The 27,530-nt window shown below is 38.0% G+C and overlaps 3 protein-coding genes across 7 annotated transcripts in view; 2 read left to right on the top strand and 1 right to left on the bottom strand.

The window, feature by feature from the left end:
* The window catches only part of ppp2r2ba (protein phosphatase 2, regulatory subunit B, beta a), a 54,250-nt gene extending 49,546 nt beyond the window's left edge, over positions 1–4,704 (top strand). For both annotated transcript variants that reach the window (XM_079891710.1, XM_079891711.1), the window contains exons 7-9: positions 2,061–2,230; positions 2,796–2,887; positions 3,020–4,704. In XM_079891710.1, the coding sequence (XP_079747836.1) occupies positions 2,061–2,230; positions 2,796–2,887; positions 3,020–3,299 (542 nt within the window). In that variant the 3' untranslated portion in view covers positions 3,300–4,704. The remainder of the gene's footprint in view (positions 1–2,060; positions 2,231–2,795; positions 2,888–3,019) is intronic.
* A 1,749-nt stretch (positions 4,705–6,453) lies between these two features.
* gpr151 (G protein-coupled receptor 151) lies at positions 6,454–8,139 on the top strand (the record flags this gene model as incomplete). The annotated part of the gene is made up of 1 exon (XM_079891713.1): positions 6,454–8,139. One exon carries the CDS (start codon positions 6,454–6,456, stop codon positions 7,720–7,722), a length of 1,269 nt encoding a protein of 422 aa, XP_079747839.1. The 3' UTR covers positions 7,723–8,139.
* A 701-nt stretch (positions 8,140–8,840) lies between these two features.
* Positions 8,841–27,457, bottom strand: tcerg1a (transcription elongation regulator 1a (CA150)). Of its 4 annotated transcripts, none has more exons than XM_079893302.1 (21): positions 27,408–27,457; positions 26,792–26,993; positions 26,506–26,667; positions 25,363–25,648; positions 21,839–22,075; positions 20,176–20,238; positions 19,377–19,574; positions 18,674–18,786; positions 18,509–18,597; positions 18,146–18,306; positions 17,717–17,795; positions 17,071–17,206; positions 14,996–15,085; positions 14,759–14,877; positions 13,726–13,876; positions 12,728–12,892; positions 12,262–12,444; positions 11,830–12,009; positions 11,646–11,729; positions 11,355–11,455; positions 8,841–9,436 (listed from the first exon to the last, which is right to left on the bottom strand). In XM_079893302.1, the coding sequence occupies exons 1-21, from the start codon at positions 27,452–27,454 to the stop codon at positions 9,235–9,237; spliced, it is 3,048 nt and encodes a 1,015-aa protein (XP_079749428.1). In that variant the 5' UTR covers positions 27,455–27,457; the 3' UTR covers positions 8,841–9,234. The 4 variants fall into 4 exon arrangements, with proteins under 4 accessions (XP_079749428.1, XP_079749429.1, XP_079749430.1 ...); XM_079893303.1 differs by having other exon boundaries at positions 18,674–18,783; XM_079893304.1 differs by lacking the exon at positions 20,176–20,238.
* Between the last annotated feature and the right edge of the window lie 73 nt (positions 27,458–27,530).

Genomic DNA, 27,530 nt, shown 5'->3' with positions numbered 1-27,530 from the left:
TTATGCACCAAATTTTGTGAATAAAGCAGCATTTCCATCCCATGTGTTCCTTGGCACAAAATATCTGTAATAAAATGGAAGTTAAATTACATTATAAAATATATTCAAATAGAAAAAGAGTTATTCTATTGTAATAACATTTCACAATATTACTGTGTTTATGATTAAATACATGCAGCCTTGGTGAGCATGAGACTTAAAAAAAGAGATTTTAAAAATCTTACCACCCCCAAACTTTTGAACGGTAGTGTACACTTATAAAATGAACGTGAATAGCTTAGCTCAGGTAATTTGCATTATGGAATTTGATGAGAAATGTTTGAGTTCATATTGAAATCTCAGACTTTGTAGACAATTGAGATTGCTGATTGCTGAAAGGGCTGATTGCTTAGAAAAGCGGTAGCACACATCTAATCACCATACTGTAGGATTTAAAGTACCATTCACGTCTCTTACACAAATGGTGTGGAATGAGTTATGCACCGACATTTTATACTTAGGATGAGGGATTTGAACAAACCCCCAATTGGTAGGTAACAGCAAACACCAATACTAAAGCTTCTCTGAGGTCCTTAACATGTTGCAGATATTTTTGTCCCAGTTTAAATGAGTGCTTACTGCATTCTACCAACATTTATTGTAATTTTACATATTTATGGGGCAGTACAGCTCTAGAAACACTTGTCTCTAGAGAGCACAGCCAGTACATACGCCATGACAGGGATTAGCCTCTCTTCCACCTAGGGCGAGGGCGTTGGAGGTGAGGATTATGCAAATTTTTAATATGATTGCGTCTCCTTGAGCTTAACTGGCTAATTTCATTTGGGGATTGGACACAATGCAGACTGATGAACCTATACTGATGGTATACAGTGGCATCCCCTTTGGCTGCACATGGCCGGATTGATAACCACAAATTGACAGATTTCCATTTCTTAAGTCATAGATGCTCGGGTCTCCAGTTTAAGGTGGGAAACATCCATGTGCATTTGATGATCAGATTGAATGCATTGACATTTAAGCTTGGCATAAAAATCAATGCTCAAGGGGAGATCGCAATGCCTATAGTTTTCTCACCGCTCAAAGAATTCGGTCATTTCCTTAGTTTTATCGACGTGCTTACTGGTCCATGCGTTCGCATCCTGTTGAATAGACATTTACATACTGCTGCTGAATTTTAAAAGGCCAGATTTGCTGGAGGGGGTAACAACTGTGAGGGCTTGAGTTTTAGCTGCCTTGGTTTGTATCTCTAGAACCACGCTGACCTAAATTATACACACATCTGTCAATGTTTTCCCTGGTACATGACCTCACAGCAGGCAGATCTGCCAGTTTGCCTCAGGAAAGACCTCCTCAATGTCTTCTCTATCGCATAGTGTGTGCTGCTCCTTCCATCCACACTAATAAATCTTCTAGACATCCCAGAGAATATTCTTAAAAATCAATCTGCGGTGGCAGGCGGGGGATGCTAACCAAGCCCAGCAGGGCTCCGAGTCTGGGCGGAGGGTCGTATCTCCTCATATCACTCCCCAGAGGACTCATTAGCCCCCTCTGAATGACACCCAGCAAGACTGCAGGTGGACAGGCTCACAATGTGACAAGGCACACTCATGACAAACACCTGCAGTCCACCAGTGCCCAAATATCCCCGCAAGCATTGATCTGTTTCCTCCCCCTCTGCCCATGTTTTTTCATCCGCTGTGTAGATGCCTGCCGACACATCACAGGATAATCCACAACTAAGTCAACAAAACAGTGAGGGGATAATCGATAGTGGATGATAAATATCTGTTTCTCTTCTCTGACAGGTGTATTATTTCCCAGGCGAGCCGGCAGATTTATGATGTGTTATACAGCAATTGGTGAAACTCGTTCAGAAAAACTTTCTTTGGCCAGTCGCTTGTTATTAAAGCCAACATGACAAAGCACTCGCAATCTATTTTACTTCTTTAATGTGACATATTTCTGAGCGAGATGGGATATTCAGTGTGGACAGGACATGTTTTTATCCTCGTTTTAAAAGTGTTTCTTTATTTTATTTCTCAATTATTCTCACCTAGTTTTTGAGGAGCCAGAAGACCCAAGCAATCGTTCCTTTTTCTCTGAAATCATCTCCTCCATCTCGGACGTTAAATTTAGCCACAGTGGGCGGTACCTGATGACACGTGACTACCTGACAGTAAAGGTCTGGGATCTGAACATGGAGAGCAAACCACTGGAAACCTATCAGGTAAGGCACTTCATTTCATTGCATTTAACAAAGTATTGACTAATGCCCAATTTTAAGGGCCCCATGAAGTCAAACTTGGCTTTTCTAGCTTTTAATCCATGTCTGGTAGCTTTGAGGTCATCTATATGCTTGTATGCTCCTAAAAGAAGATAAAATAAAGACAAATAGACAAATAAAATATTGTAGTATACATAAACCTTTAAAATCTACAGTCAGGAAAACAGACCAAAAGTGATGCCTCATCTTTCTCTACACAAATGTTGCCCAATAAAATGCCCTCTAGAATGAGAAGGTCATCTCCCCCAAATTATAAAATCCACCTACCTCCATTCAGCAATAGCAAGTAGCAAATCACGCTTCATCTTTGGTTTCTCTAAATGTACTACTTTGGTGGCTTAATTTACTTAATGTATCGGCCAGCCAGTTAGGCACAAAGTGGGACATCTTCCACCAATGGGCTGGAAAATAAGACAACAATATCATGGGGTCTTTAAAAATCACACATTGTCTAAAAAGAGTAAACCGGTGTTTACTAAATTAAAATGGTGATCGTTTCCTCCACCAGGTTCATGATTACCTAAGAAGTAAGCTCTGCTCGCTGTATGAGAATGACTGCATCTTCGACAAATTTGAATGTGTTTGGAATGGATCCGACAGGTCAGTGTTTTACACAGCTGTATTAAATATTCACTTTGCTACACATACTGGTCTTATTGTGAATGGTAAATCAGTGCACAGTTACTAAATTAAAATAAATGGAAAAAAATATTCATTTTGTTCTATTTCCAGCGTGATAATGACTGGTTCCTACAACAACTTCTTCCGAATGTTCGACCGAAATACGAAGCGTGATGTGACACTGGAGGCGTCCCGAGAGAACAGCAAGCCTCGGGCAATCCTGAAACCTCGTAAGGTGTGTGTGGGCGGAAAGCGCCGCAAAGATGAAATCAGTGTGGACAGCCTGGACTTCAGCAAGAAAATTCTCCACACCGCCTGGCATCCTTATGAGAACATCATCGCTGTGGCAGCCACCAATAACCTTTACATATTCCAGGATAAGGTCAACTAGCACAACTGTACCACCTCCACATGTTCCTGAAAAGAGAGAGAAAGAGGGAAAAAGCTGTAGCCCTGCAGGATATTGCAGGGTGTGTTTTGTGATGAGAAACATGAAGTTACCTATGATGTGGGGAGAAGTATGAACAGATGACGCTGGATAAGAAGGCCATGTTGTGCAAGGATGCGGCCAGACTTTCACGAACAAGAAGCATCCTGCCCTGCACAATCATTCTTCCGCTATTAAGTATCTGCATTTCCTCTTCCACGAACTCTTGTTTATTTATCGTATTTATTCATTTCTCTGCTGGAAGGAAATACCTGACATGTCCTAAATCTGGACAAACGTGCATTTTCATTGCAATGCTATGAAGAATCTTTAATAAGGCAAAAACAAACCGTGAATAAGACGGGCCTCCGCTGACATCAGAATCAAAGGGATGCCTTTACTTACAAAAAACAATGGATTTTCGTTTCCCTTAAAACACAATGCCCTCCAACTTCCTCCGAAGTGTCTGACTGGTCCGTAACAGACTAAGAATGTGACTCTGCGCTGATTGTAGTGTTGAGACAAACAATCTGTGGATGGAATCACAGCATTTAGTGTCCTATTTGGCCCTCTTGAATGGAGCTCTGAAGTAAAAGTCAATCCCATTGGTTATGTTTTGTCATGCCATGTTGTCCTCTTAATTTTGATGTAACCATTAATAAGCTGTGGTGCCTTCTTTTCGTATGTGGGTACTGGGGCGGCAGACGGGTGGCGGGTGGGAGGGTTTTGGAAGGGTGGTATTTGGGTTGTGAAGTGTGAATGTTTTTACAAGAAATGTGAAGAATAGCTTTGTGTAAGAAGGGGAAAGAATTGCAGCGACATGATTTTACAGTACACAGAATTGAAGTACTTGAATTCTGCATTATAGTCTCCACTTTATCTCAGTATGCTCATAACTTTACAGTATACCCTGTTTTTTTTTTATTCTTCAGTGCCGTGCTGGGTGAAAAGTATTACCGTATTGCATGCAACATGTCATCTATAATGAGCCAATGAAGAAAATATATGTTCCGCACCATCAAATGAACCTGTAACAATCAGATGTCATTTTTTTTACATGGTTTCCGCTGCATCTGTCTGAGACTGTTAAAACATCATCATTCAATTACGTCACTTTGGCCTGAGGATGACAGGAATGCCGGTATCATGATGTAGCCTATACATGACGTGAAGGTTAAATGATATCAGGGAATTTTATTATGTACAAATAAACCAGTAATGTTCTCTTCTGAAGAATAAAACTTCAGTTGTAAACTTCTTAATGAAACAAAGTTTTATAGCTCAGAATGTATCTACATCCAATTATTTGCCATGCAGTCTTTATGCTTAATGGAATTCGTTGAAATAAAAAGAAACGAAAAGGAAGTTGAAATAAAGCTGTTTCCTGCTCTCCTTTTCACCACACGTGAATTAAACAATGGCGCCCTCGTGTGACAGTTTAAGAGACACACATGTTCCCTATCAATCAAATTCAAAGAATGAATAATTCTGAAATGTACTCACCCACATTGTTCCAAACCCATGACTTTCTTTCCTCTGCAGAGCACAAAACTAATTTTGGTTACACAATTTCGGTTTAATTACATATTTAAGCACTGAGGAATTTTAATTAACAACATGTTACTAAAGGGTTAGGGTAAGACTAGGGTTTGGATGAGGGTTAGTTGCATGCAATTATGCAAAATGTAGGCCTACTGTTAGGCTATTACTATGGTAAGTACATGTAACATATGTAACAAGGACACTGTAAAATAAAGTGTTACTGAATATATTTGTCAGCATATTAGGGACGGACAACCACTTTCACTGCAATCCTACACAACAAATTTAAGACTCAAAAAAATCTGAAAGCTTATATGTCAGAGGAAGATTCCACATTAATTTATGATTTTACAGTTGCAATTAGTAAAAAAAAAAAAAATTGATGTAGGCATAAATATAGGCTAGTATTTTGAGTTAATATGCAAGGTTGTTGGATTCATAGAATACTAATAACACTTCATAATAACTTTCATTGATAATAACACTAACAAATATTAATTATTATATAATTCTTAATATATTATTAGTTATGCATACAAATTATTACAAATTTAATAAAAAGTCTATAAGGGAGTAAGGGAGGCTAGCTAATCCCACAAGTCTCGTTATAATTTTTTTTGGTTGAGTCAAAAGTCAAATTACACTAAATGACGGTCATAAATGATAATAATTCTCTGAATTCTGTCCTCCAAATTAAAATTTCAGTATCAGACATGAGTAAATTAAATATGAGTAAATTAAATGTATACATTTACATAGTGTGACAACATGCCCACTTAATGCGACACAAATCCTAACCCAATGGTTTTCCATATGTCGTTGTTCAATATTTTTGTGGCACTTAAATGTTGGCCCATGTTTACATATAGCCTACAATTCAAATTTAAACATTTAAGTTAGCTATCGTAAAAAATAAAATAAAATAAAAACTCACTTACTTAAACTTAAGTAAAAACTGAAAAGTATTCCCGTCCTCTTAATTGGAAATAAATGTAGGCTAGCCTACTACTAGACAATCCTATAAATATGGCAAACATTATAAAAGGTGTTAATAACGTATTATAAAGTGTTACCAAAGCAATATGTCAAAGTAGATTAAAATAGGCTACATTACAGCCTATCAGTTTGTCTTTGTTGCTGAGGTAAAATCTCATCAAAATTCATTCATATTGCTAGCCTACTCCATATTTCCATTTGCAATCATCAAGCCTTTGTCTCCTGCAGGAAATAAAAAATCCATAATTTCCAGTGACAATAGAAGCAATAAGTTTGACTCCGTGTGTAGCCGTCAGTGCTTATTACCCGAAATCATTTTAATTGGCCTCGGGAGGATCGCGACGGGCGAAATGAAACGCTGTCAGCCAGCTGGGGACGGCACCTGTCAATCAAAACGTCCGTTATAAAGTCGCTCCTCTTTCGCGCCGTCTAGTCAAAGGCGGGAAAACAGCGCAAGGACCCGTTCCATAAGCGCGCGGAGATTATTCGCGTATAGAGGCAGTTTTGAGAGAGCACATCTCTCTCTTTTCTGCACATACTGTCAACTCTGTCTTTCGTTTACCAATCAATCACAGTGAAAATGGATAAATTACCTGCTATGAACATCAGTGCCGTCAACAGTTCTGTGGATAGACGCTCATTTCTGGAGAGAAGTGGCTATCAGCACCTGGATCACGGAGATCTGAAGGTTTTGATTCCAGTGGTGCTAGGAATCATCTGCGTCCTGGGTTTCACCGGGAATGTAACTGCTATAGGAGTGCTGATTACTAACGCGCGTAAAGGTAAGCTGTCCTTGATCAACGCGCTCATCCTCAACCTCATGCTGGCTGATGGTCTGGTCTTGGCATTTGCTGTTCCCTTCAAAGCCACTGCTTATTCCCGTGCCAGCTGGACCCTGGGATTGTTTGTCTGTAAGACCTGTGACTGGTTCTTGCACTCCTGCATGGCTGCAAAGAGCTTCACCGTGGCCATCATGGCCAAAGCTTGCTACAAGTATGTCAGTAACCCCACCAAGCAAGTGACCATCCGTTTGAAGACTATCCTGGTTGTCCTCCTCTTCACTTGGCTCTTGGCTTGCGTGGTCCCAATTCCCCAGTGGCTTTTTTCCACCCTGCAAAGAGAAGGAAACGTAATGATTTGTGTTCAAGCAGTGCCTGTCGAAGCCCATGATTTTATGTCCGTGTATGCCAAGGTGTACCCTCTTCTGACCTACTGCACACCTTTGAGTTTTGCTCTACTTTACTTCTGGAAGGCGTATGGACGATGCCAGCGCAGGTCCAGCAAGACCCAGAACCTGCGGACACAGATCAGATCCCGCAAACTCACCCTGATGCTGTTCAGCCTGACGGTGGCCATGGCCACCATGTGGCTCCCACAATGGGTTTCCTGGGTTTGGATGCGGCACGCGCTGGAGACCGAAGGTGCCTTCCCTCCGGTGCTCTTCACTCTCTCCGCCCAGCTCCTCATGTTCTCCATCTCTTTAGTCAACCCTGTCATTGTTCTCGCCCTCTCAGAGGAATTCAGGGAGGGCTACATAGGCTTGTGGCGTAGGCTCACCCTCCGCAAGCAACCGGCAAAACACAAGCCAGGACCACACACCCCGACCGCCCCGAAGTCGCCAACCCCAAGACCTGAAAGATCAGCCCACCTCCCTCCACACCAGCCAGGGCAAACAGAGGAGCAAAAGCCTGAGAAGCAACCGGACCAGTGTGAAGGACTGCAGGAGAGTCCGACCAACAAGGATGGAATTGTACTGCCAGATCTAGAGCAGTTTTGGCAGGAGAGGGAAACCGGCTCCCAGTCACAGGAAAATGATCCTATACCCTGGGAGCACCAGGATGCCAAATAAGGAAAACAGTAAGACAGTCTGAATCTACACCGCCTTTTTCATTTTGCCAACATAAAAGAAAAACACATACAACACATCAGACCTCACCTCATAAATTATGAATGTATTTGATTTTGTGTGTTTAACTCTTCTTAAAAAGAGAAAAATGGAGAAAACTGGTTTGGTATAATTTATTAGGAGTAAATGGAAATGACTGTATTATTTGTATTGTGTGATGTTGTTAGAAATGATGTATTACATAATAAAATAGGTAGAGATATCACTAAAGAAACCAGTGTGTTGTGACATCTTGTGCGCAGGAGTCCACCAAGACAATAACAATGCTGAAAAGCTGTGCATAACTCTCTCCTGCCTATTGTATTAATAAAAAAAAAAAGTTGAAATGTTGAAATCTTACTTTTATTGCTACCTGCATTTTGCCCCTTTTTGTTTATCGTGACAATATTCACACAATAAGATGGCAATAAAATGTCTACAGAATGAATATGCTATAAAAAAGTATTTAGGAAATGCATGCGTGTAAAATAAATTGTAATATATTACCAACTGAGTTGTGTTGTTTTTGTGGTCTGCTATGAGCCATTCTATACATATTTGTGCAAACGGATGCAAAATGTAAAATCCAGTCAACATAAGTTAAAAAAATGGGTTGCTTTTATTCAACTTCAGCTGTACATAAAGCAAGTCCGAAAAACAATATCCTTTTAAGAAACATCTGAACAATTAAATTAAACCGTAAGACCAGTTGACATGGCCAACTGCCAGTGCTCATACGGTCAGTCATAACACATTGTAAACAAACTAATGAATACATATTACTCATACATATTCATCATCTAGAAACATCTTTCATGTTAACCCAACAGTCAGTTAAAATGACATACACAGAGAGGCTTTCATAATTCTCGAATATCCCTGTGGGTGACTAAAGTCACCAAAAAATGTTCACAAAACTGGGAGGTTCTCCCAATTTCAACAAATCACAGTTTCTAAACAGTTTGGAGCAGAAGTGTGACATGTGAAACTGAATTGATGTTCGTGATTTGAGACCGTGGCTGGAGGAAAAAAAGGGTCGACAGGCACCAGGTGGCGATACCTCCAGAAGACGTTCAGGACAGTTACCCAAACACGAGACAGATTCTTTACAATCACCATTTAGCATCTAATGCGGATTTAACCCTTTCGACTGGACGGATAAAGTGTTTGTGTAAGACAGGATAAGGACATGAAAATACTGTGGCTCGTTATGGAGATGACCTGGAAATGCATCATAAAAACAAAAACTTCCAGTTGGTCCAAATACTTATTCGGTGTCTTATACTCAGCTGATTTGATTGGTCATTATCCCATGATGTTCTTTATGGCATGAGGGGGCAAGTGGGTATGTACCATTCACTTTCAAAGGTTTGACAAGTAGAACCTTTGGACTGGAGTGATTTATCTTTATGTTTTTGAGAGTCTATAATGTGAATGGTGGTAGTGTGGGAAAATATCTGGGAGGTGTATGTGAGATCATTTAGTGGAGCGTCGAGCAGGTTCAAAGGCAGTGGGAGGAGGAGGTGGTCCCCTGCGGTCTAGCTCCTCCACATATCCCATGAGGAGTTTGTGCCTCTCTTCTGACATACAGTCCAGAACCAGGTACCTTTTATCCTTTTCCAAGATCTTCTCAATGTCCGACAAGTGCTGCTCTGACTCCTGCATCAACTTGTGCGATCTGAAGACACAAAATTAAAATTTAATGTCAAAACTTAAATCATTCAACCCTGTTGTGGAGATTGTGCTATTACTTTTGGAACCAGACTTGCGGTTTAATCTGTGAAATTCACATAGACAAACTGAAGGCAAAACCACAAACAGAATATAATAGATTTGCAGGTGGGCTCTTTTGGCCTGGGCTAATAAATAAACACCAGAGAGCCACTCAGAAAACCCAAGCAACTGCATAGCTCCCTGCTAAAATACTTCCACAACACCTTAACTGTAAGTGGCACATCTTAGAGCAGGCAACTTCTTTTAAATTTTGACCACTTTCTTCGGAAAATGAAAAAACTTGGTTCTATTAATTCAATTACAATAGTAATGGCATTATTGTAAGATGAAATACAGTTGCAAAACAAAATTATTAAACCACCCGGAGACTGTAACAATTTACACAAATGTAGGCTTTTCTAAAGATACAGAGTTTTCTAAAAGCTGCATTTATAACAGTTAAGTGGTAAATTATAGCGGTCATAATTTTTCAACCCCTATTCAACTCTGCTTTTTTTAAGTCACTTATTTGTATGGTATGGTACAAAGTTGTTAAAAAACAATTAAGCCTTTGGAAACTATTAAAAAAAAACTGAATTAGCTTGTGCTGTTACACCTACATACATTTAGTCCATGCATGTGCTTAAGTTGAGTAGCAAATATGGCCAAGTCAAAAGAGCTCTCACAAAAGTTACAGATAACGAATTGTTTTATTACATTAGAAAGTTTATGGCTATAAGAAGATTTCCGAAACACTAACAGTTTCTAGAGACACAGCTGGCAGCCATATTCATAAGTTTAAAATGTATTGTACCGGAAAACCATTTAGGGTTTTGAAGAAAAAGCACAACAATGTTTGACCAGAGCAACTGAGAAAAACCTTCAATTTACTGCCAAAAACTTGCAAAATAGCCTGATGAAAGGAAAGAAAAAACATTTCAATGTAGAGCATAAGAACAACACTAGACAAGCATGTCCTTCATGTTGGGACATCTTACCGAATGCCACTCTTGACCGAGAAGAACAAAAATGCAAACCTGAATATGCTAAAATTAATTTGGATAGACCTGTGGAGTTCTGGAAGAATGTTTTATGGAGTGATGTGACCAAAATGGAAATTTTTGGACTGGATCAGCAGTATGTCTAGTGCAAAAAAGGCAAAGCTTATGAGCAGAAGAACACCATCTCCATGACCAAACATTGAGGCACTCCAGTCTTGTTATGGGAGTGCTTTGCTGTTGCAGGAAGTGGAAATCTTGACTATATGAAGGACATCATGAATTCTTTGATGTATCAAGCCATTTTGGCAAAGATGGTGGATGCCTTCGGTGCAGAGACTGAAGCTTGATGATCAATGGACTTTCCTGCAGGACAGCCATCCCAAAGTATAACCCCAAATCTACTTAAGCTTGGTTCAGGGATCAGTCGTAAAATGTTCTTGAGTGGCCTGTACGGTCTTCAGGTTTAATCTCATTGAAAATATTTGGTAATTAAAGAAACCAGTGGTAACGTGAAAACCAAAGACTATATCAGTGATCTGGAAGCTTTTTCCAAGCGAGGAATGGGCCAAGATTGTAGTAAAGACTTGCAGGGAGCGTTTATTGGAGGTTATAAAGAATAAAAAATTCTGCACAAAATTTTACTTTTCAGGGCCGAGTAATTTTGAACACAAATGTTTAGAGCCAATTTGAAAATGTCTTTCAGGTCAAGGGGGTTGAATAATTTTGATTGCAACTGTACTATGATATATAAAGTAGGACAGTTTGTTTTTACATTTACTGTTTTCTCATATTTCAAATAATTGGATTTATATAGGATATAATTATTTAATGATTCCTGAAAATTATCCAGAATTTCATAATCATATATTTGAAGCTTCTTACTTGTAGGTGATGAACTTGGTCTCTTTCAGGAGAGTTCTAAAGTCTGCTTTGGCCGTGATGTACTTGTCTTTGATGTAATCACCAAACTCTCTCTGTCTTTTCTATGGTGAAAAGGTGAACAGCAGGTACAGAAACTTACTATAAAGACATAACTATAAAGACATAATATATAGACATAACTATATAGACTTACTATAAAGATATAACTATATAGACTTACTATAAAGACAACTTTTTGACAAAAGGAGTACAACTCATTCAAAAAGTTCAAGAGGCAAAGACAGGCCTTACTCTGTCACTGCTTGAAAACTTGATGCATCTCGGATCTTCTTTAATGAGTTTCTTCACTTCCTTCCATGACGTCATCAAAGTGATCTGATGTAGAGGAAGGAATATGAGTCAGTTGAATAAACTGAATACAACAGATTAACTGACAACGAAACGAGTTAGACAAGTGACCCATGTCACTGTGTACCGAGGTTGTTTCGTCCAGAAGTTGGCGGAAATGCTCCTTTTTCTTCTTTGCAAGGGCCTCAATGTGTTCGTTGAAGAGCCTCTCTTTCTCATCCCTCTCCAACAATGAGGATGACTCCCAGCGATGATCCTTCCTCAGGCTACGGCGCGTGTCTGACCAGGCGGCATCAGGCGTCTTTACCTATCACATACAGAAAACCATTTTCAAAAACAATTTTACAATATTAGATTTAAGATTGAGGTTATACATAAATAATGGTGATGTGTTTTAACCATTCTATCACATTACATACAAATATACAAACATTTTTCATAAATTGGAAAAAATTTAATTTTCACTAGTGGTTGAATAATTATTTAAGCTTATTTCCATTGTATATGGGTATGAGATATTCAATCTGGCATCATGACACGAAGCCAAACTTTCTATTACCATATCAGACATGAGAGCTTTAAAATGCTGGACGGCCTCCTCCCTTTTGTGCTGCTCTCTCTCCCGGTCAATCTCTTTGGTTTGCTCCGAGCGGAATCTCTGCACCATCCGCTCTCTTTCCCTCAGACTGGCCTCTATCCGAGCCTGTTTCTCTAGCTCTTTCTCTTTCTCAGAGTTTGGATTCTGGAGGAGAATCAAAATCAAAGATCAAGACAAATTCCCCAAAGAAGAAATAACATTCATCACTAAAGTAAATGCTTATAAATAAAGTGTTGTGAAGTGAAATGAAGAGTACGGAGTTGTCAATACTTGTGTTTGTACATGCATCTTTTATCCATTCTGTAAAAGTATCTATATCCCTATGTTTTCATGCTTTTCTAAATTGTAGTTCTCTCTTGTTGTCTAAAAATAGCACAGCGTTGGGTTGGCACCAAAACATGGTGTAATGTGAATAAGCTTCTCTAACCTTGGCAAGACGCTCCACATAGTTCTTGAAGAGTTCCTCTCGAGCTGCAGAGGTTTCCACAGCCTTATAGCGAGGGTCAGTCTCCATCTTTTCCTTCACTTTGCTCCAGCGCTGCTGACCATCCACATGGTAATCTGACAGGAGCTCAAAAAAGTCTTGCTTGACCTTAAAGAAAACAATAACAACATAAATGTAGTGGGACATGTCCCCAACACATAAGAGTGCAGATACGCAGGTTTGAATTTGGCATGTGTAGATCAAGGCTGGAATGCAAAATGATGTTGGTTCAAATCCCACATGGGGACAACAACTTCTCATCACAATTGCACCACTGAGCTGGGAAAGTCTGCTTAGTGATCACTTGTATAACTTGAGTAATATATTGTTGGAGACTGGGACAGTTTCATTACTTGTGAACTATACCTTTCCAAGGCCAGTGGTTAATGAGTCACTACTGTCAACCTGATCATTGTTAATACGGTTTAATAATCACGGAATTAGATGGGCATCCTCTGGTGAACCCCACCTGGTGAACACTCCCTCCTAACCTATGGCCCCCCTACACAGGTGACATTTCACTGGCATTAATGTTTGATGGCTGACCTTTAGCTGCCAAAGCCAATCAGCCCAGACTTTCTGCACTTAACCCTAGCCACAAAGACAGCGCATATGTAGACCAAACGCCAGGGCAGATTACAGCTCATAAACAACTTACAAACTCTCACAGTCTCTTAGTCTCAGCCTACGAGTGTATTTGTCTGTGAACATGTAGAGTATTACATGACAATGGATGTGAGGTAACCAAGAGATATTCAATGTGTAATGCTTTGGTAGGTTGTCCTGTTTTTTTCTTGGTCTACCCATTGAGCACTTGTTTCTATTGTATTAAATGTCAGTTAAATAACAAGGGCCACTTCTGAATGTTTAATAAGACTGACATCTCAACTCAGCTTTTGGTAAAATAAGGCAACAGTTGTGTATTAACTTTAGTTCCTCACCTTCTCCCCACGGTTCTTTGAGTTCTCTTTCTCCTTCTTTCTGAAGGCTGTCATAAATTCTATGAAAATGGCTTCTCTGTCTTTCATCTTTTCAACACCCTTAAAGCGCGAATCCCTGGCATGTTTGGCAGCGAACTCACTGAAAGTTGTTCTGTGAAGAGAAAAAAGTAGTTATGTTATGCATTTAGCATTTGTACATTCATTGCAATGCAAGAGGAGGATGTGAAATGAGCTATACAAATAATGACTTAACTTTGATGTTGTGGTAACTGAGCCCTTATCAGATTAACATTAAATTAAAATTGCCAATCAATTATTATTTAAATCAAATTAATTACATTACCGTTCAAAGGTTTGCAGTCAGAAAGATTCTTTTTTTTAAAGATATTAATCCTTTTATTCAGCAAGGATGCATTAAACTGATCAAAAGTGACAGTAAAGCTTTTTGAACATTCTATAAATTGATCAGTTTCCACAAAAATGTTAAGTTTTCAGCAATATTTTCGACCCGTTTTCAACATTGATAATAATGAGTGAGAAATGTTTCCTAAGCACCAAATCACCATACTAGAATGATTTCTATAGAAACTTTAAATTAAAATAGTATTTAATATTACTGTTTTTACTGTATTTTTTGATCAAATAAATGCAGCCTTGTTGAGCATAAGAGAATTCTTTCAAAAACATTTTAAAATTCTTACTGACCCAAACTTTTGAACGGTAATGTACATGGATATGCCATTAATTAATCAGAGTTATTAGTCAACATTTCAATATTTGTTGCGATTAATTCAACATGAATTAAAAAACATTATAATATTATAGCAGACAAAAACATGAAATAGCCAAACAACTTGCACTGCACATTTTTAAGATGCCACACAAAGCCAAACATTTAAAAAAAAAATTATTGTTTAATAACCTTCCTGGTTCCAATTTCAAGGTGTTAATCAGAAATAAACCAACACAAAAAGTGCACAACGATATTACCAACATTGACAAATTAGGTTTATCCTGATGTTGTACTGTTTACCTGACACCAAGTTTAGCCTCCTCCATCATTTTCCTGAAGTCATCTTTGACCTGCATGATTTTATTCTTTTTCTCTTTCCTCTCCTCCTCCGCACGTGTCTTCACATACTGATCAAACACCTGTTGAGGGGACAGTGGCATGAGATGAGTGGGCTAATATACAATACATTTGAAGGCTGATATGAACCTGTTTTCACATTGTGGACATGGTATCAGCTAAATACAGTGGAACGTGTACCTGTTTCCTCTCTTTGGGATTGAGCAGCAGATAACGTGGATCAAATACAATCTTATGAAGCTCCTTATCCCAGGTAGAGAATGCAGAGACCTGATAAAAGACGAGAAAAGTGTTGAGAGATTCATTTCAACCCCCCTTCCTCTTAATTAGGGTCATTAACACGAAGAGAGCGTTCAGTAGGTGAGCCCCTCTGAGCGCGTCCCCCTCCTGCAGAGCTGGAGTCAGGGTGTGTGAGCCCACTGCTTTTCATCCTCCATTCCACCATCCCTAATGAATGACACAAACCCGACAGGTGGTCCTCAGCTTCCTTCTCTCAGCCTCCAACCCTTTCTTTTCCCACCATGCTAATTGGCGCAATGAGAGAGGTGTAATTAGATGGGGGGTGAACGGGCAGCTCGTCTATTGGAGTGATGTTGGCTATATGCTGCTGTACGGCACCTCTCAGACAAGTGGGGGTCCGAGGATGAGGAGGAGAAGAGGGGGAAGGGGTCTTACCTTGATGATGAGACCCTTTGACTACAAATGTGCCTTTCATCTTTGGCATAGGCTGGTGATGCAAAGGGCAGATAGCTCTCTACAACAGACTTGAAGGGATCTCCATTACATAAACGACATATGCGTTTATCCATATTTCATAGTTGAAACATCAAATCTGTTGCCAAGAGGCGGGAGATGTGAGACTCCACTGATCAGTTCTTCTCTGATCACTAGTAAATGTCAGGTAAGTATTTTAATGAGGACCGAAGCTTAAACAAATGATGGGTTTGACCTTTCAGACCAGAAAATAAATATATAAACTACACTGTGTGAATCACCCCCAGCAAAATCTCTCCGCCATTTTGTTATGAAATATCTCAGGCATTAAACAGTTTGTTGATTTGCAAGTATGTCAGTATAAACTGGATTTAGAAAAAGCCCTAGAGTATTTGAGGAGTAAACACAGTTCTGCCTTGTGTAAGTATTGTTAAGAGCAGAACGATCTCACATGATTCATGTTATACTTATGAAAAAAAGATATACTCTCTTCTCAAAAGTTTGGGGTTGGTAAGATTTCTTGTTATAGTTTTGAAAGTAGTCTCTTATGCTCTCTTAAGGCTGCATTTATAAAAAATAAAAAAAAAAGTAAAAACAGAATATTGAGAATTTGATAATTGATATTTCAATTGTAGTTTTTTCATGTGATGGCAAAGGTGAATTTTTAGCATCATTACTCAAGTCTTCAGTGTCACATGATCCTTCAGAATTATTTCTAATATGCTGATCTGGTGCTCAAGAAACATTCCTTTCCAGCACCAATGTTGAAAACAGTTATTATGCTGCTTAATATCTTAGTGGAAACTGTGACAACACTTTTCTCAAGATTTTTTGATAGAATGGAAAGTTCAAAGAACAGCATTTATTTGTAGCATTATTGAAGCATCACTTTCGTTTAATGCGTGACAAGTATCAATTACAAAAAAAAAAAAAAAAAGATCTTACCACAAATCTTTAAACTTTGTATGTGTGTGTGTGTGTGTGTGTGTGTGTGTGTATGTATATATATATATAAGGGCTGTCAATAGATTAAAAAAATGAATCGCGATTAATTGCATAATTTTGTGCGTTTCATCACACATTTATCATGAAAGTAAGAATACACCATTTATCTTGTTTAACACGTTCATTTTGTCATCGTTTGCTATATCCATCAAATAAACCATCAGATTGAAAAGGGTGATTCTCACAACACTATTTTCTGCAAGGTTTTTTCCAAGGTAAATTTAGGTGTCTTTACATAAAAAGACACTTGGAGACTCCAAAAGCACACCAAATAACCAAATGATAAGAAGAGTCAATAAAAAAAAAAAATTAATGCACACCAAAGCACATTACAGAAAAAAATACTTTTCAATGTACAATATGTGTACAATGCAACAGCAAAGAGCTTGTTTACATATTAGACAAGTCAAGTTGCGATACAGAACAGAACCAGATGGACGTTAAGGATTTTAAAATGAATTGCATGGGTTAACACGTTAACAGCCCTAATATATATTACTTAATGTGCTCGCACAGTTAAAATGTGTATGCCTTACCCCTCGCTCGAGCAGCATGTCTTTAAACTGACTCATCCGAGCTTCCTGAGGTACCACGGCTCTCTCGCGCGCTGCCTTCAGCTCAGCCTCCATGGCTGCCTCCTTTTCTGAGTCGACCTCTTTCTTCTCCTCTATCCTAAGACACAAAACAACTAATCAGCCAGAAGACATGTCTGAGCATAAACAGGCATATTCACATCAAGTCAGAATTTTCAGCATTAAAAACATGCATAAGATGTCAAAACTTATTTTGGACACAGAGTCCATAACATCATAATAATCAGCTGTCCTTTCTAGTTAGAGACTAGACTTTTTTTTAGATTGTTCAGATGCGGAACAATTTATTCTGGTATACAAAATGTTTTTAGAGAATGATGAAATTCTAATTTGACAGGTTTGATGTGGATTTTTTATATTTTATTTTTTATATATATATATATTTTACTTTAATTTCATTTGTATCTGACTTGGTGTCCATTGCCTTTAGTGCTGGGAGACATAAGTATTTTTAATGCAATTTCCTCTAACGTGGAACATTAAATTAAACAAAAAGTCAAAACCATCCCTGTTTACTTTCTTGAATCAAATTCGTGGTCTCATTGTGCGTGGTTTTATAAAGCAGAGAAAATACAGAAAAAATTCTCACTTTCGTTTCTTGGCCTTACTGGGTTCATCATCAGGTATGTCATCTGCAATAGCGAACTCCTGTTCCTCTTTAACCAACACTGTGTCACAGGAAACAAAAAAATGCAACAGAAGGTTAGACTGCTATTAAAAAGCTGTTGAATGAGTCAGATATGGATAGAGAGCGCTTCATGCTCACAGCTGACTAAGACAGGAATGGACAGGAACTGCTGTGATGTACCATAGACACAGGTTTAGAAAAAACTCACTGGTGCAAAATATTAAATTATCAAATTTGTTCTTATTGACTTTAGATATGGTTTAGATACAGTGTTATTTTTATTCTCTCTAGATGTTTGCCAATAAATACATGAATAATCTGTCATGAAAAAATGCAAACACTTGATGGGAGAGATATGTACACATGCATTTCTAGGGAGATGACTTTTACCCATTTTGTGGCTGTTGTCCAGGCCTCTTTTGTGCGGAGGCTCCTGAATCGCTTTATCTACATCAACCCGCCCCACAAGCTCCTCTGGTCGCTCCCACATGGACAGACGTGTGGTGGGGTTATAAAAGAACACCCGCTCGTCACCCGTCCACACCACACACCTGACACATAGGCATAAGCATTGGGTTCAGGTCAATCCAATACAAAGAGCTAGCATTCAAGAGCTCCAACTATATCATTTGGCATTTAATTGCTTGTGAACTCATTTTGAGGGTGATTTACAAATAATAAAACTTTTGCATATTTAATGTAGTTGAATCAAGTAAATGTGTTTTGATTTAACAGGCACGAGTGGTTGCCTACCATGGCGTGCCAGGAATGGGTGTGGTTGCAACGGGCTTTGCTTTTTTTGCTGCCTTCTGTTCCTCTGTCATCTCTTCGTCTTTCAGCTCCTTTGAGTAATGCACAGATCATGTCAAAAACTCTTGTTTGTACAAGACAATTTAGAAAACTAGGTTTGTTACCAACCTCTTTCTGCTCTTTTGGTGGGTGGATTTTTGGGCTTCCATCTTCCATGTCCATGATTTCAGCATCAATCATGTCAACAACTGCATCCTTGATCTTCTCACTCTCTTTTTCTGCTATGGAAACATGGAGATGAGCAACTGTAAAATCTCATAAAAGACTAATTTCAGAGGGCTGTATTCAAGAAAACAGACTATAACTAATATGTTAAAATGATATTTGCTGGCTAAGACATTTCAGCACTGAAGTTTCTAAAAACAACAATTTTGAAAAAGAAAATGTCATTGCCATTTAATATATATTTTTTTTATTTCCGAGTCACAACATGGGTGATTGCCTCATGTTTTTGGCTGCACTTACACTTGCACAAAAACTACTATTTTTTACTCACATCAGACACAGATTGGATATTGTTGCACACATGCAAACACAGAATGTGTGGACTTCAAATAAATTGAAACTTTCCATGCCTTGTATCACTTCATAATTTCTAGATCTAACAGTCCATAAATAAAATAACTACCAAAAACTACTGTTATTTTTATCCATTCAGTCAAATTTTCCACACATTTTTGACAGCTTTAACTTGTCCATGCTGGCAAGTGATAAAGGTACAAGTGGGATAATTACAAATCTTTTATGATTAAAAGATCTGATCTGTGTTAAAACTTGCAGTGTAAATGCAGCCTTTGTCCCAGTCTCTAACCTGTCTCTTTGAGCTCTTCTGGTTTGTCCCAGGTGGTCTCCTGTGTGTGTTTATTGTAGTAATAGGACTTTCCCTCTTGGGTTTTGAACTCAGACCACTCAGATGTGCTCAGAGCTCCAGGCAGTCCTGAGGGCCCGGCCATCGCCATTTGAGGGGGCATCATGGGTACTAAAGGTGGTGCCATGCCATGGAGCATACCTTGATATAACATACACAAAATCAGAATCAGTTCAAGACATGTAGCTCTTCTCTGCTACAATCAGAATGACAGAAAAAATATTTTACATTGTTGTATTAACAACAAGGTTAAAACAAGTTAAAAAAGGGTAATGTCAGAAATTGAAAAACAAATTTATTTAGCCATTGTATAATCTGTGTTGGATGATTTAATTACTGCACAAAATATAACAAAAAATCTAAACAGTAAATTAAATATGAGAATGAGGCATGCAAAGACAATACCAACACAACATCACGTTAAAACAATTAAAGAAAAAAGGGACAAGGTAGGAACACATTTACAACAAATCAAAACACTGTTATCTGAAGTTCTATAGCAGTTTATTATCTACGTTACTGCCTACAACTCAACTGTAACTTAAAAGTTTTCAAGGGGACAAAAACTGATTTACTCCAACTATGTAACATGTTAAGCCAAAAACAAGTCATAAAAGTGGCATGATGTTGTTAAAATAATGTCTCAAGAAACAGAGTGGCCTCTAATTGGAAATAATTACATTGAAAGAAAGCATAGAGATGCACAACAGTTACTAACATGCCATAACGGGGAGGGAATTACCGTTTTTGGTAGGAGAGATAGTCTTTACATAGGGACAGCTGACTATCTGCATCATTGCTACACCTGAAAGAGCGTATAAGCAAGCACAGAGTGTTGGAAAAAACACAAACATACGTCATCTACTGCTTTCAGGTGTCAGGAGAGTAAATGCTAGATCATTTATGATGAAAATACTACAGTATTATCTTAAATTGCTAACTGATCTTTATTCAATTGAATTTGGGCAATAACGCCAGCCTATGTTGCTTGGCAACAACTGCACATGAAAATGGCAAATTACAGCCATCTATAGAAGACATTTCTGCAACACTACAACATTAATGCAGTAGTTAAGACTGCATTTATCACATTGTTATATATTTATTACAATAGAGCTTGCTTTTAATCATCTTCTACATAATACGATTTCATTAATGATGTTAGTTAACTCATCCAATAAGCAGAAATGGGCATCTTTTCGACTCTACAGGTTCCTGTCAAACTACAGACATGCTCTGGATAGTAAGAAAAAGACAGAAAGACAAGGAACTGAGGAGAGAAAGGCAGTTGCATTCAGAGTACACTAAAGCTAAAGAATTCTTAAAGGGATAGTTCACTCTAAAATGAAAATTAAGTTATCATTTACTCACCCTGGTGTGGGTCTAATGTTGTTTGCCCTTCTTTCTTTTATGGACCACAAAAAGAGATTTTTTTTTATTTTTATAAATGTCTCACTCGCATTTGTCTATATAATGGCAGTGAACAGCAAGCAGCATCAAGCTTTTTTCTTTTTTTTAAACGAATGATTACATGCGATACGTGCCGTATATCTTAAGTGTTCTGAGGGTCTGTCGTGTTTTACTTAGTCCTGATTTCTCACAACTTGATTGCTTTTTCTGGGCGAGACTGAGTGAACTGTCGTGTAGCCGTGCAGAGAAGATCAAAGGCCAAGGTCTAGAATTTTGTTTAATAATACATTAAATTTCAGTTTGTTTTTCACCAAACCCTATCATAAACCCTCCAGAATACAGAATACAGCACGTCACATGGGATCATTCTGAGATACTTAAAAAGCTTGATGCTGGTCGCTATTCACTGCCATATGGACAAGCGCAAGCGGGACATTATTATTTTATTTTTTTTATTCTCCTTTTGTGGTCCATAAAAAGAAAGAAGGGTATGCACTACAGCATTAGAACAACACCAGGGTGAGTAAATGATGACTAAGGGGCCATTTACACAACATAGTTTTGAAAAATGAAAAACTTAATGCGTTTTTGGCCATTCATTTGCACGACAACAGCGTTTTGGGGGTCTGAACTTTTTGACTTTTGAAAACGGGTTTCAAAGTGCAAAAACTTTGAAAATGATACCGTTATTGTCTCTGTGTAAACTACAAAAACATGAATTTGTGAAACCGATGATATTAATTTTTTTTACAAAGTGACATCGCCAACTACTGGCCTGGCAGCATAAGACAGCATTTTTAATCGCTTTCACGGATCAGTGTGAACGGGGATTGTTTTGACAATGTTGTTGTCTGTGCGCGAAAAAAGGCAAAGGAAAAACGTTTTCATATTTAGTACATTGTTGTCATGTAAACGTATCATTAACTTTCATTTTAGGGTGAACTATTCCTTTAGCAGGGTACAATTGATTCAACAAGTTCAAAGGTCAGACCTACCAGGCAGTGGAATGGGCATGGCAGGTAGGGGCACTCTGAAGGGTGGCACCATGACAGGAGGGAACCCTGGCATTGGAGCAGTGGGCTGTGGCACAGTATGAGACAATGCCACCGGCATCGGTGGCGGACCTGCAGTCATGGAGACCGTAACCGTTGGTGGATTGACAGCTGCTATTGAGGTTGCCATAGGACTGGGGCTTGTGGTTACAACTGACGGCATCTCCACTACGTCAGGGGCTACAATTCAAACAGTTGAGAATACAGAATGGTAACACTTGTGATTTACTTTTGAAAACAAAGCAAAATTAATAAACAATTGCTGAGCTGATTAAATAATTTTTCTGCAAAACCCAACAGAGATCAATGAAATAAAATATTTTTTCTGTTTCTGAACAGATGACAGAAAAGATTATAAATATTCATAATTAACCCAAAGTATATTACGAAAGAAATAAGGAAGAAGTAATAGTTTGAATAAAAATACCCATATTAGGAATAGAGTAGTTCTGGAGTCAAATATACCATCCTCAGGTTCCTTTTATATATAGTTGAAAAAAACAACAAAAAACAACAACATTATAAGAAGCCAAAACTGATGTAAAAGGTACCCAATCTGAGTAATAAATATACAACTATTGCTTTTTGAATTACAAAAAAAGCTGTATTACTGTAATAGCTAACATTACTTTGCAACATATTGTACTGTTACCACAATTGATGTCTTTTCTGTCTATTTGTTTTCTTATAATATTTATTACTACTATTATGGATGTAATTTCTGTTTCTTCATTTTTTTCAGCCAATATATTCAATTGTTGATTGTATGTACTATTAAAGACTTCAGGTACCAATCCAAATGTAAGGCAATGTTCAAATGATTACTGTATTAAAAACCTAAAAAAACAAACACAGGAACTGACAGGAATAAATTACATAAAAAAAACATTTAAATAGAAAACGATTATTTTGAATTGGAATATTTTCCGCCAATAATAATGTATTTTTGATCAAATAAAGCCAGCCTTGCTGGAAAAAAAAAACTACAACCTCAAAGTACAGTTTGCTTTTTTGTGTTTTACTAACCCTAACCAGACACAATGCAATAGGATTTCAGCAACAAACAACATGACTACAGGAAGAAAAAAGCTCATCAAAAGTAGTGCATAATCAAGTTCATAAATATTTTGAATCAATTCATTATATGATGTGACAATTAATTAATTAATTAATTAATTGCACATGATTGTGCACATCAAAATGTGTCAATAAAGTCATTATTGTTTTAAATGAGAAAAGCTTCAAATAGACATTACAAATATTTTATTTTATTCAACAGAATTTATTACACAAACTTTTTTTTTTCTAAAGCTGCATCTGAATTAGTATTTAGACATACAGAACAAAACAGTTTGGTTACCAACATTCTTCAATGTTGAATCTTTTTATGTTCTGCAAAAAAGTCAATGTAAACAAACAGAACTACTATCCCCAAAATATGATTTTTTTTTTTTTTATGAAATTTTATATTTTTATAGTCTAAATAAGAAACTAAAACTGCCAGTAGGTGGCAGTAAATGTCTAAATGAATTATTGCCTGCGTCCCAATGTGCATACTATCCATCCTAAATAGTATGTGACATTAGTAATTGTCAATACTATTTAGGGCAGATAGGGTGGATAGTATGCACATTGGGACGCAGGGTGAGTCCCAAACACCCTAATTGGGCTCAGGTGCAGGACAAAAATTTGTTTGGAGCTGCTATTTTTTTAGTGTGCGGACTTCGCGCTTCTTGGCTCTTGGCTTCCAGATTGGCTCAAAACACGGATTCATTCCGAAATTGAACACTTTTTCGTTTTTTGTTGGCAAAATTTAGCAGAAACAGACAATATAGTGTCTAAAATAAAACACAATATTAACTTCTTATTTATTGAAATGTTGCATTAAATCAATATCACATTGGCACTAGGGTGGTCCTTATTTTTAAAGTAATACTTTAAAAATAAGGACCACCCTAGTGCCAATGTGATATCCAATTGTCATGCTCTTAACCCTTCAAATTGTTCCTTTATATAAGAAAATACAGCATGCCAATGTTTATGGCAGTAACATAATAATTACTGGTAGCTCAATAGATTTAAACTTTCTGAGATTTTGATGACTTTCGTAAAAACAGATCATTTGATTTGGTATTGTACCTGGCTAGTAAAATTCCAAAAAAACTCCATAAAAGCATCTAATGCACCATATATTCCTAAATATGTATTTTAGATACATATCTCAGTTTACTTATTGTAGAAACTAAATCCAAATTAATCCATCCATGACCCGGTTTAGCAGATTAACCTTTCCTGGTGGAATCAATACATATTTCTATTGATGATCACCTTGGTTATTGTTTGGGTTTAGAACACATTTTTTGGTTTAAAAAATTACATTACGTTCCTTGAAATTGACCCGGAACTTTGGCCAAATTAAGCAGATTATCAGGAGGCACAGGCAACCATGCAATGAAAGTAATCAATGATCACGCCGAGAGAGGAGTGGCTCTGATTCAAGAATACAATGGCTATCTCACACACTCTGAAGAACAATTGCAGTTTCTCCTTCATGTGGTGGAAGATCACCGACGGATCTATCCAGACTGCAAAAAGTCAACACTGGCTGCTGAGCATCAGAAATGAGGGATTGTTGAAAACTTTGTGCTTTTTTGAGATTGTCAGACATGTCAGTGTTGCTCTGATTTCAATAAAATGTAGTTCATTTGCAGTAACTTTTAATATTACTTGCATATCACAATAACGCCGCACAGCTTAACATAGGCAATCTTCCACACGATTGAGCTACCTCTAAATATCATTTTTTTGGCAACATTTTTGCATATTTCTAATTTTGAAGTTAAAAGGAACATTTTAAAAGGTTAAAACACTATCATTTTGCAAAAAAAAAAAAATTGGACTTGATAAGGACCACCCTAATTGGCACTCGTGCTACTTGGGACAAAAACAGCAATGTGCAAAACTGCGCTATTGCTTAACTATATCATATAATATAAATATGAGGCGATAAAGATATAATTTTATAACTGCATTCTATAGGCTCCAACACACAGTGAGTTGTTGCCCTGCTCCGTTCACCAATCAACTGTATGAAATGTTGGATGAACTACGTAGGTCTTGGGCGGGTGCAGTAAATCTTTAACACGATATTTTTTCATAACTAACTAATTAAATTAACGTGTTAAATCAACAGCCCTAGTTAGGACACGGTGTGTCTCGAACACGAATACAGGCGCTTGACAAGTGCACTCTAGAAAGCTTTATCCTTATCCAATGTTTGTGCGATTTTTCTACACAAGTTATACGTTATAAATTCTTGAAGATTTAAAAAAAAAAATCTTTATACTCGTTTAGACGTGTTGCCGTCATCAGAAGATTATGTTACGTGCATTTTAAGCATACACTAGCTTACTTGTAAAAACCAAAGTATATTTTGGGCTTTAGAAGTTCACGAGAATGACATTTACCTGATACAGGTGTTGGGAGGAGAGGTGAAGCTGCTGTGATGCTGGGAGAGGAGATGGAGCTCATGGATGTGGAGAGGCTCTGGGAGGTGTGTGTGGCTGTAGTGCTGTTGACTGCAGCTGGGATGCTGATAGATGGACCGGGCCCGGTGGAACCTCCACTGGCTGCTGCCGCCGCCGCCGCCGCCTGGCTCAGCATCATTGGACCCAACTCAGCCTGCTGGATCACCTTCACGCCTTCAGGCTTCGTCCAGGACGACTCCCTTGTACGTGCATTGTAATAATACACCTGAATAGAGAAGCAAACAGAAGAGGGCTATAGATCAAACTGTGTGCACTGTAAAGACAGAAACAAAGTATTTTGTTTTAGTATCAACTGCATCAAGTAAAGAGACTAACAATGCAACAGTGCATTACGCTTGCGATTTGGCTGGGAAAATACAAGGCATCATGAACTCCAAAAACCCATTATGCAATTTCCACCTGATTATGCATTCATTTCTTATGCAAAATACAATAATTTATATGTTTTTAGTTGTAAAAAATCAACAATTTCCTCTCCAGTTACATCAAATCCTTTAGCATATTTATATAAAGATATTACTTAAAATATATAATATACACTACTGTTCAAAAGTTGTTGTTTTTTATTCAACAAGTAAAGGCATTTATAATGTAACAAAATTCTATTCAAATAAATGCTGTACTTTTAAACTTTCTATTCATTTTGAGCTGTTTCAACACTGATAATACTAATAAATTAAATGTTTCTTGAGCACCAATTCAGCATAATAAGAATTATTTCAGAAAGATCATGCAACTCTAAAGACTGGAGTAATTATAGTGAAATCTCCGCTTTGACATCAAATAAATAAATTACATTTTGGAATATATTAAAATAGAAAAAAAATAATAATTTTAAAACCTTGGTGAGCAAATAACATTAAACATGCCCTCTTTCAAAAACATTTAAAAGAAATTCCTACCCCAGCCCTCTAAAAGGTAGTGTTTAAGAAATAACTATAATCCAAATCTAACGTTGTCTTGTCAGAACAAATATTTGCTCTTAAACAAATCCTCTCATCTCAAGACTTTTGGGAATCAACACTTTTTTTTTTTTACTCCATTAAGAATGAGAATCTATACCTTTCCTTCTGGACTCTTATTCTCCACCCAGATCTCTTCTGTAGAGGGCATGGAAGGAGCAGGAGCAGGAGCAGGAGAGGCTGTAGGTGGTATTCCTGGAGGGAAAATCATGCCAGGTGGAGGTGGCATGGATCCTCCGGGCGGAGGCATAAACGGGGGTCTCTTAAAATGAAAGTCATAGACGTCAGCGAAACCTTCCAAACACCCAACCTTCTCTTTCTATTCCAATTAACACAAAGTTAAAGAATTACACAATAAACGGTATCTGATATACTACTACTCATACCTGTAAAGGTGGGGCACCCATTGGAGGGGGCACACTGGGGTCAAAGGGGATCCGTCCGAAGGGCGGTCGGGCAGCGGGTGGAGGACCCCTCATCATAGCAAAGGGAGGCACAGGGGTGCTCAGTAAAGGCTGCCTGCGGGTGGAGGTGCTGGCAGGAGGAGGTGCAGTGGCAGGGAAACGCAGTGCTGGCTGCTGGGCCATGCTGGTGAAGTGAAAATAAACTTTAACAATAATATCTGTACAGTTCACAACGACTACTGCAGACAGACAGACAGACAGACAGAAGAGTTAACTCATTCTTACGAACCATACTCCCGTTTAAACCTTCCTGAGTTGACATAACAGACTTCATATGATGTGCATTTGTATCTTAAATCACGTTCTATAACCTGAAGTGCAATGAAAAAATCAATAAATAACGGTATAAGAACATTCAGTCGTGTGTTGTTACGCTGCTTTCATTGTCCACGAACCAACAGGCCAAACGAGGCTTTAAAAAGATTCAAATTAGCCAACTGGGAAACACTACCCAGTTGACTATTAAGGAAAAAACAAGACTAAGTATAACTGGTCGTTCGTGTTAACCGGTGTATGAAATATAATGCAAAATCCGCACCTGTTAGCGGCCAGGCCAATGCCTTCTGCCTCTGTGTGATCCGCCATGACGGGAATAGTAAAACAAATTAAAAGTCCCCTTGACGCATTTCCGTTGGAGTCTCGTGCACGGCCGCCAAATGGT

This window comes from Squalius cephalus (genome assembly GCF_949319135.1).
Source record: "Squalius cephalus genome assembly, chromosome: 14".
NCBI lineage: Eukaryota > Metazoa > Chordata > Actinopteri > Cypriniformes > Leuciscidae > Squalius > Squalius cephalus.
Note: the sequence above shows the minus strand (reverse complement) of the source record. Positions and strands in the feature narration are given on the sequence as shown.

Excerpts from the sequence above, each read along its gene's own strand:
- tcerg1a (XM_079893302.1), bottom strand. The coding sequence starts at position 27,454 with ATGGCGGATCACACAGAGGCAGAAGGCATTGGCCTGGCCGCTAACAG. Across the intron at positions 18,787-19,376 it reads AGAAGAGCTCAAAGAGACAG|CAGAAAAAGAGAGTGAGAAG; the intron begins GTTAGAGACTGG and ends ATGTTTCCATAG. Across the intron at positions 11,456-11,645 it reads AGTTTTCAAGCAGTGACAGA|AAAAGACAGAGAGAGTTTGG; the intron begins GTAAGGCCTGTC and ends TTTTCACCATAG.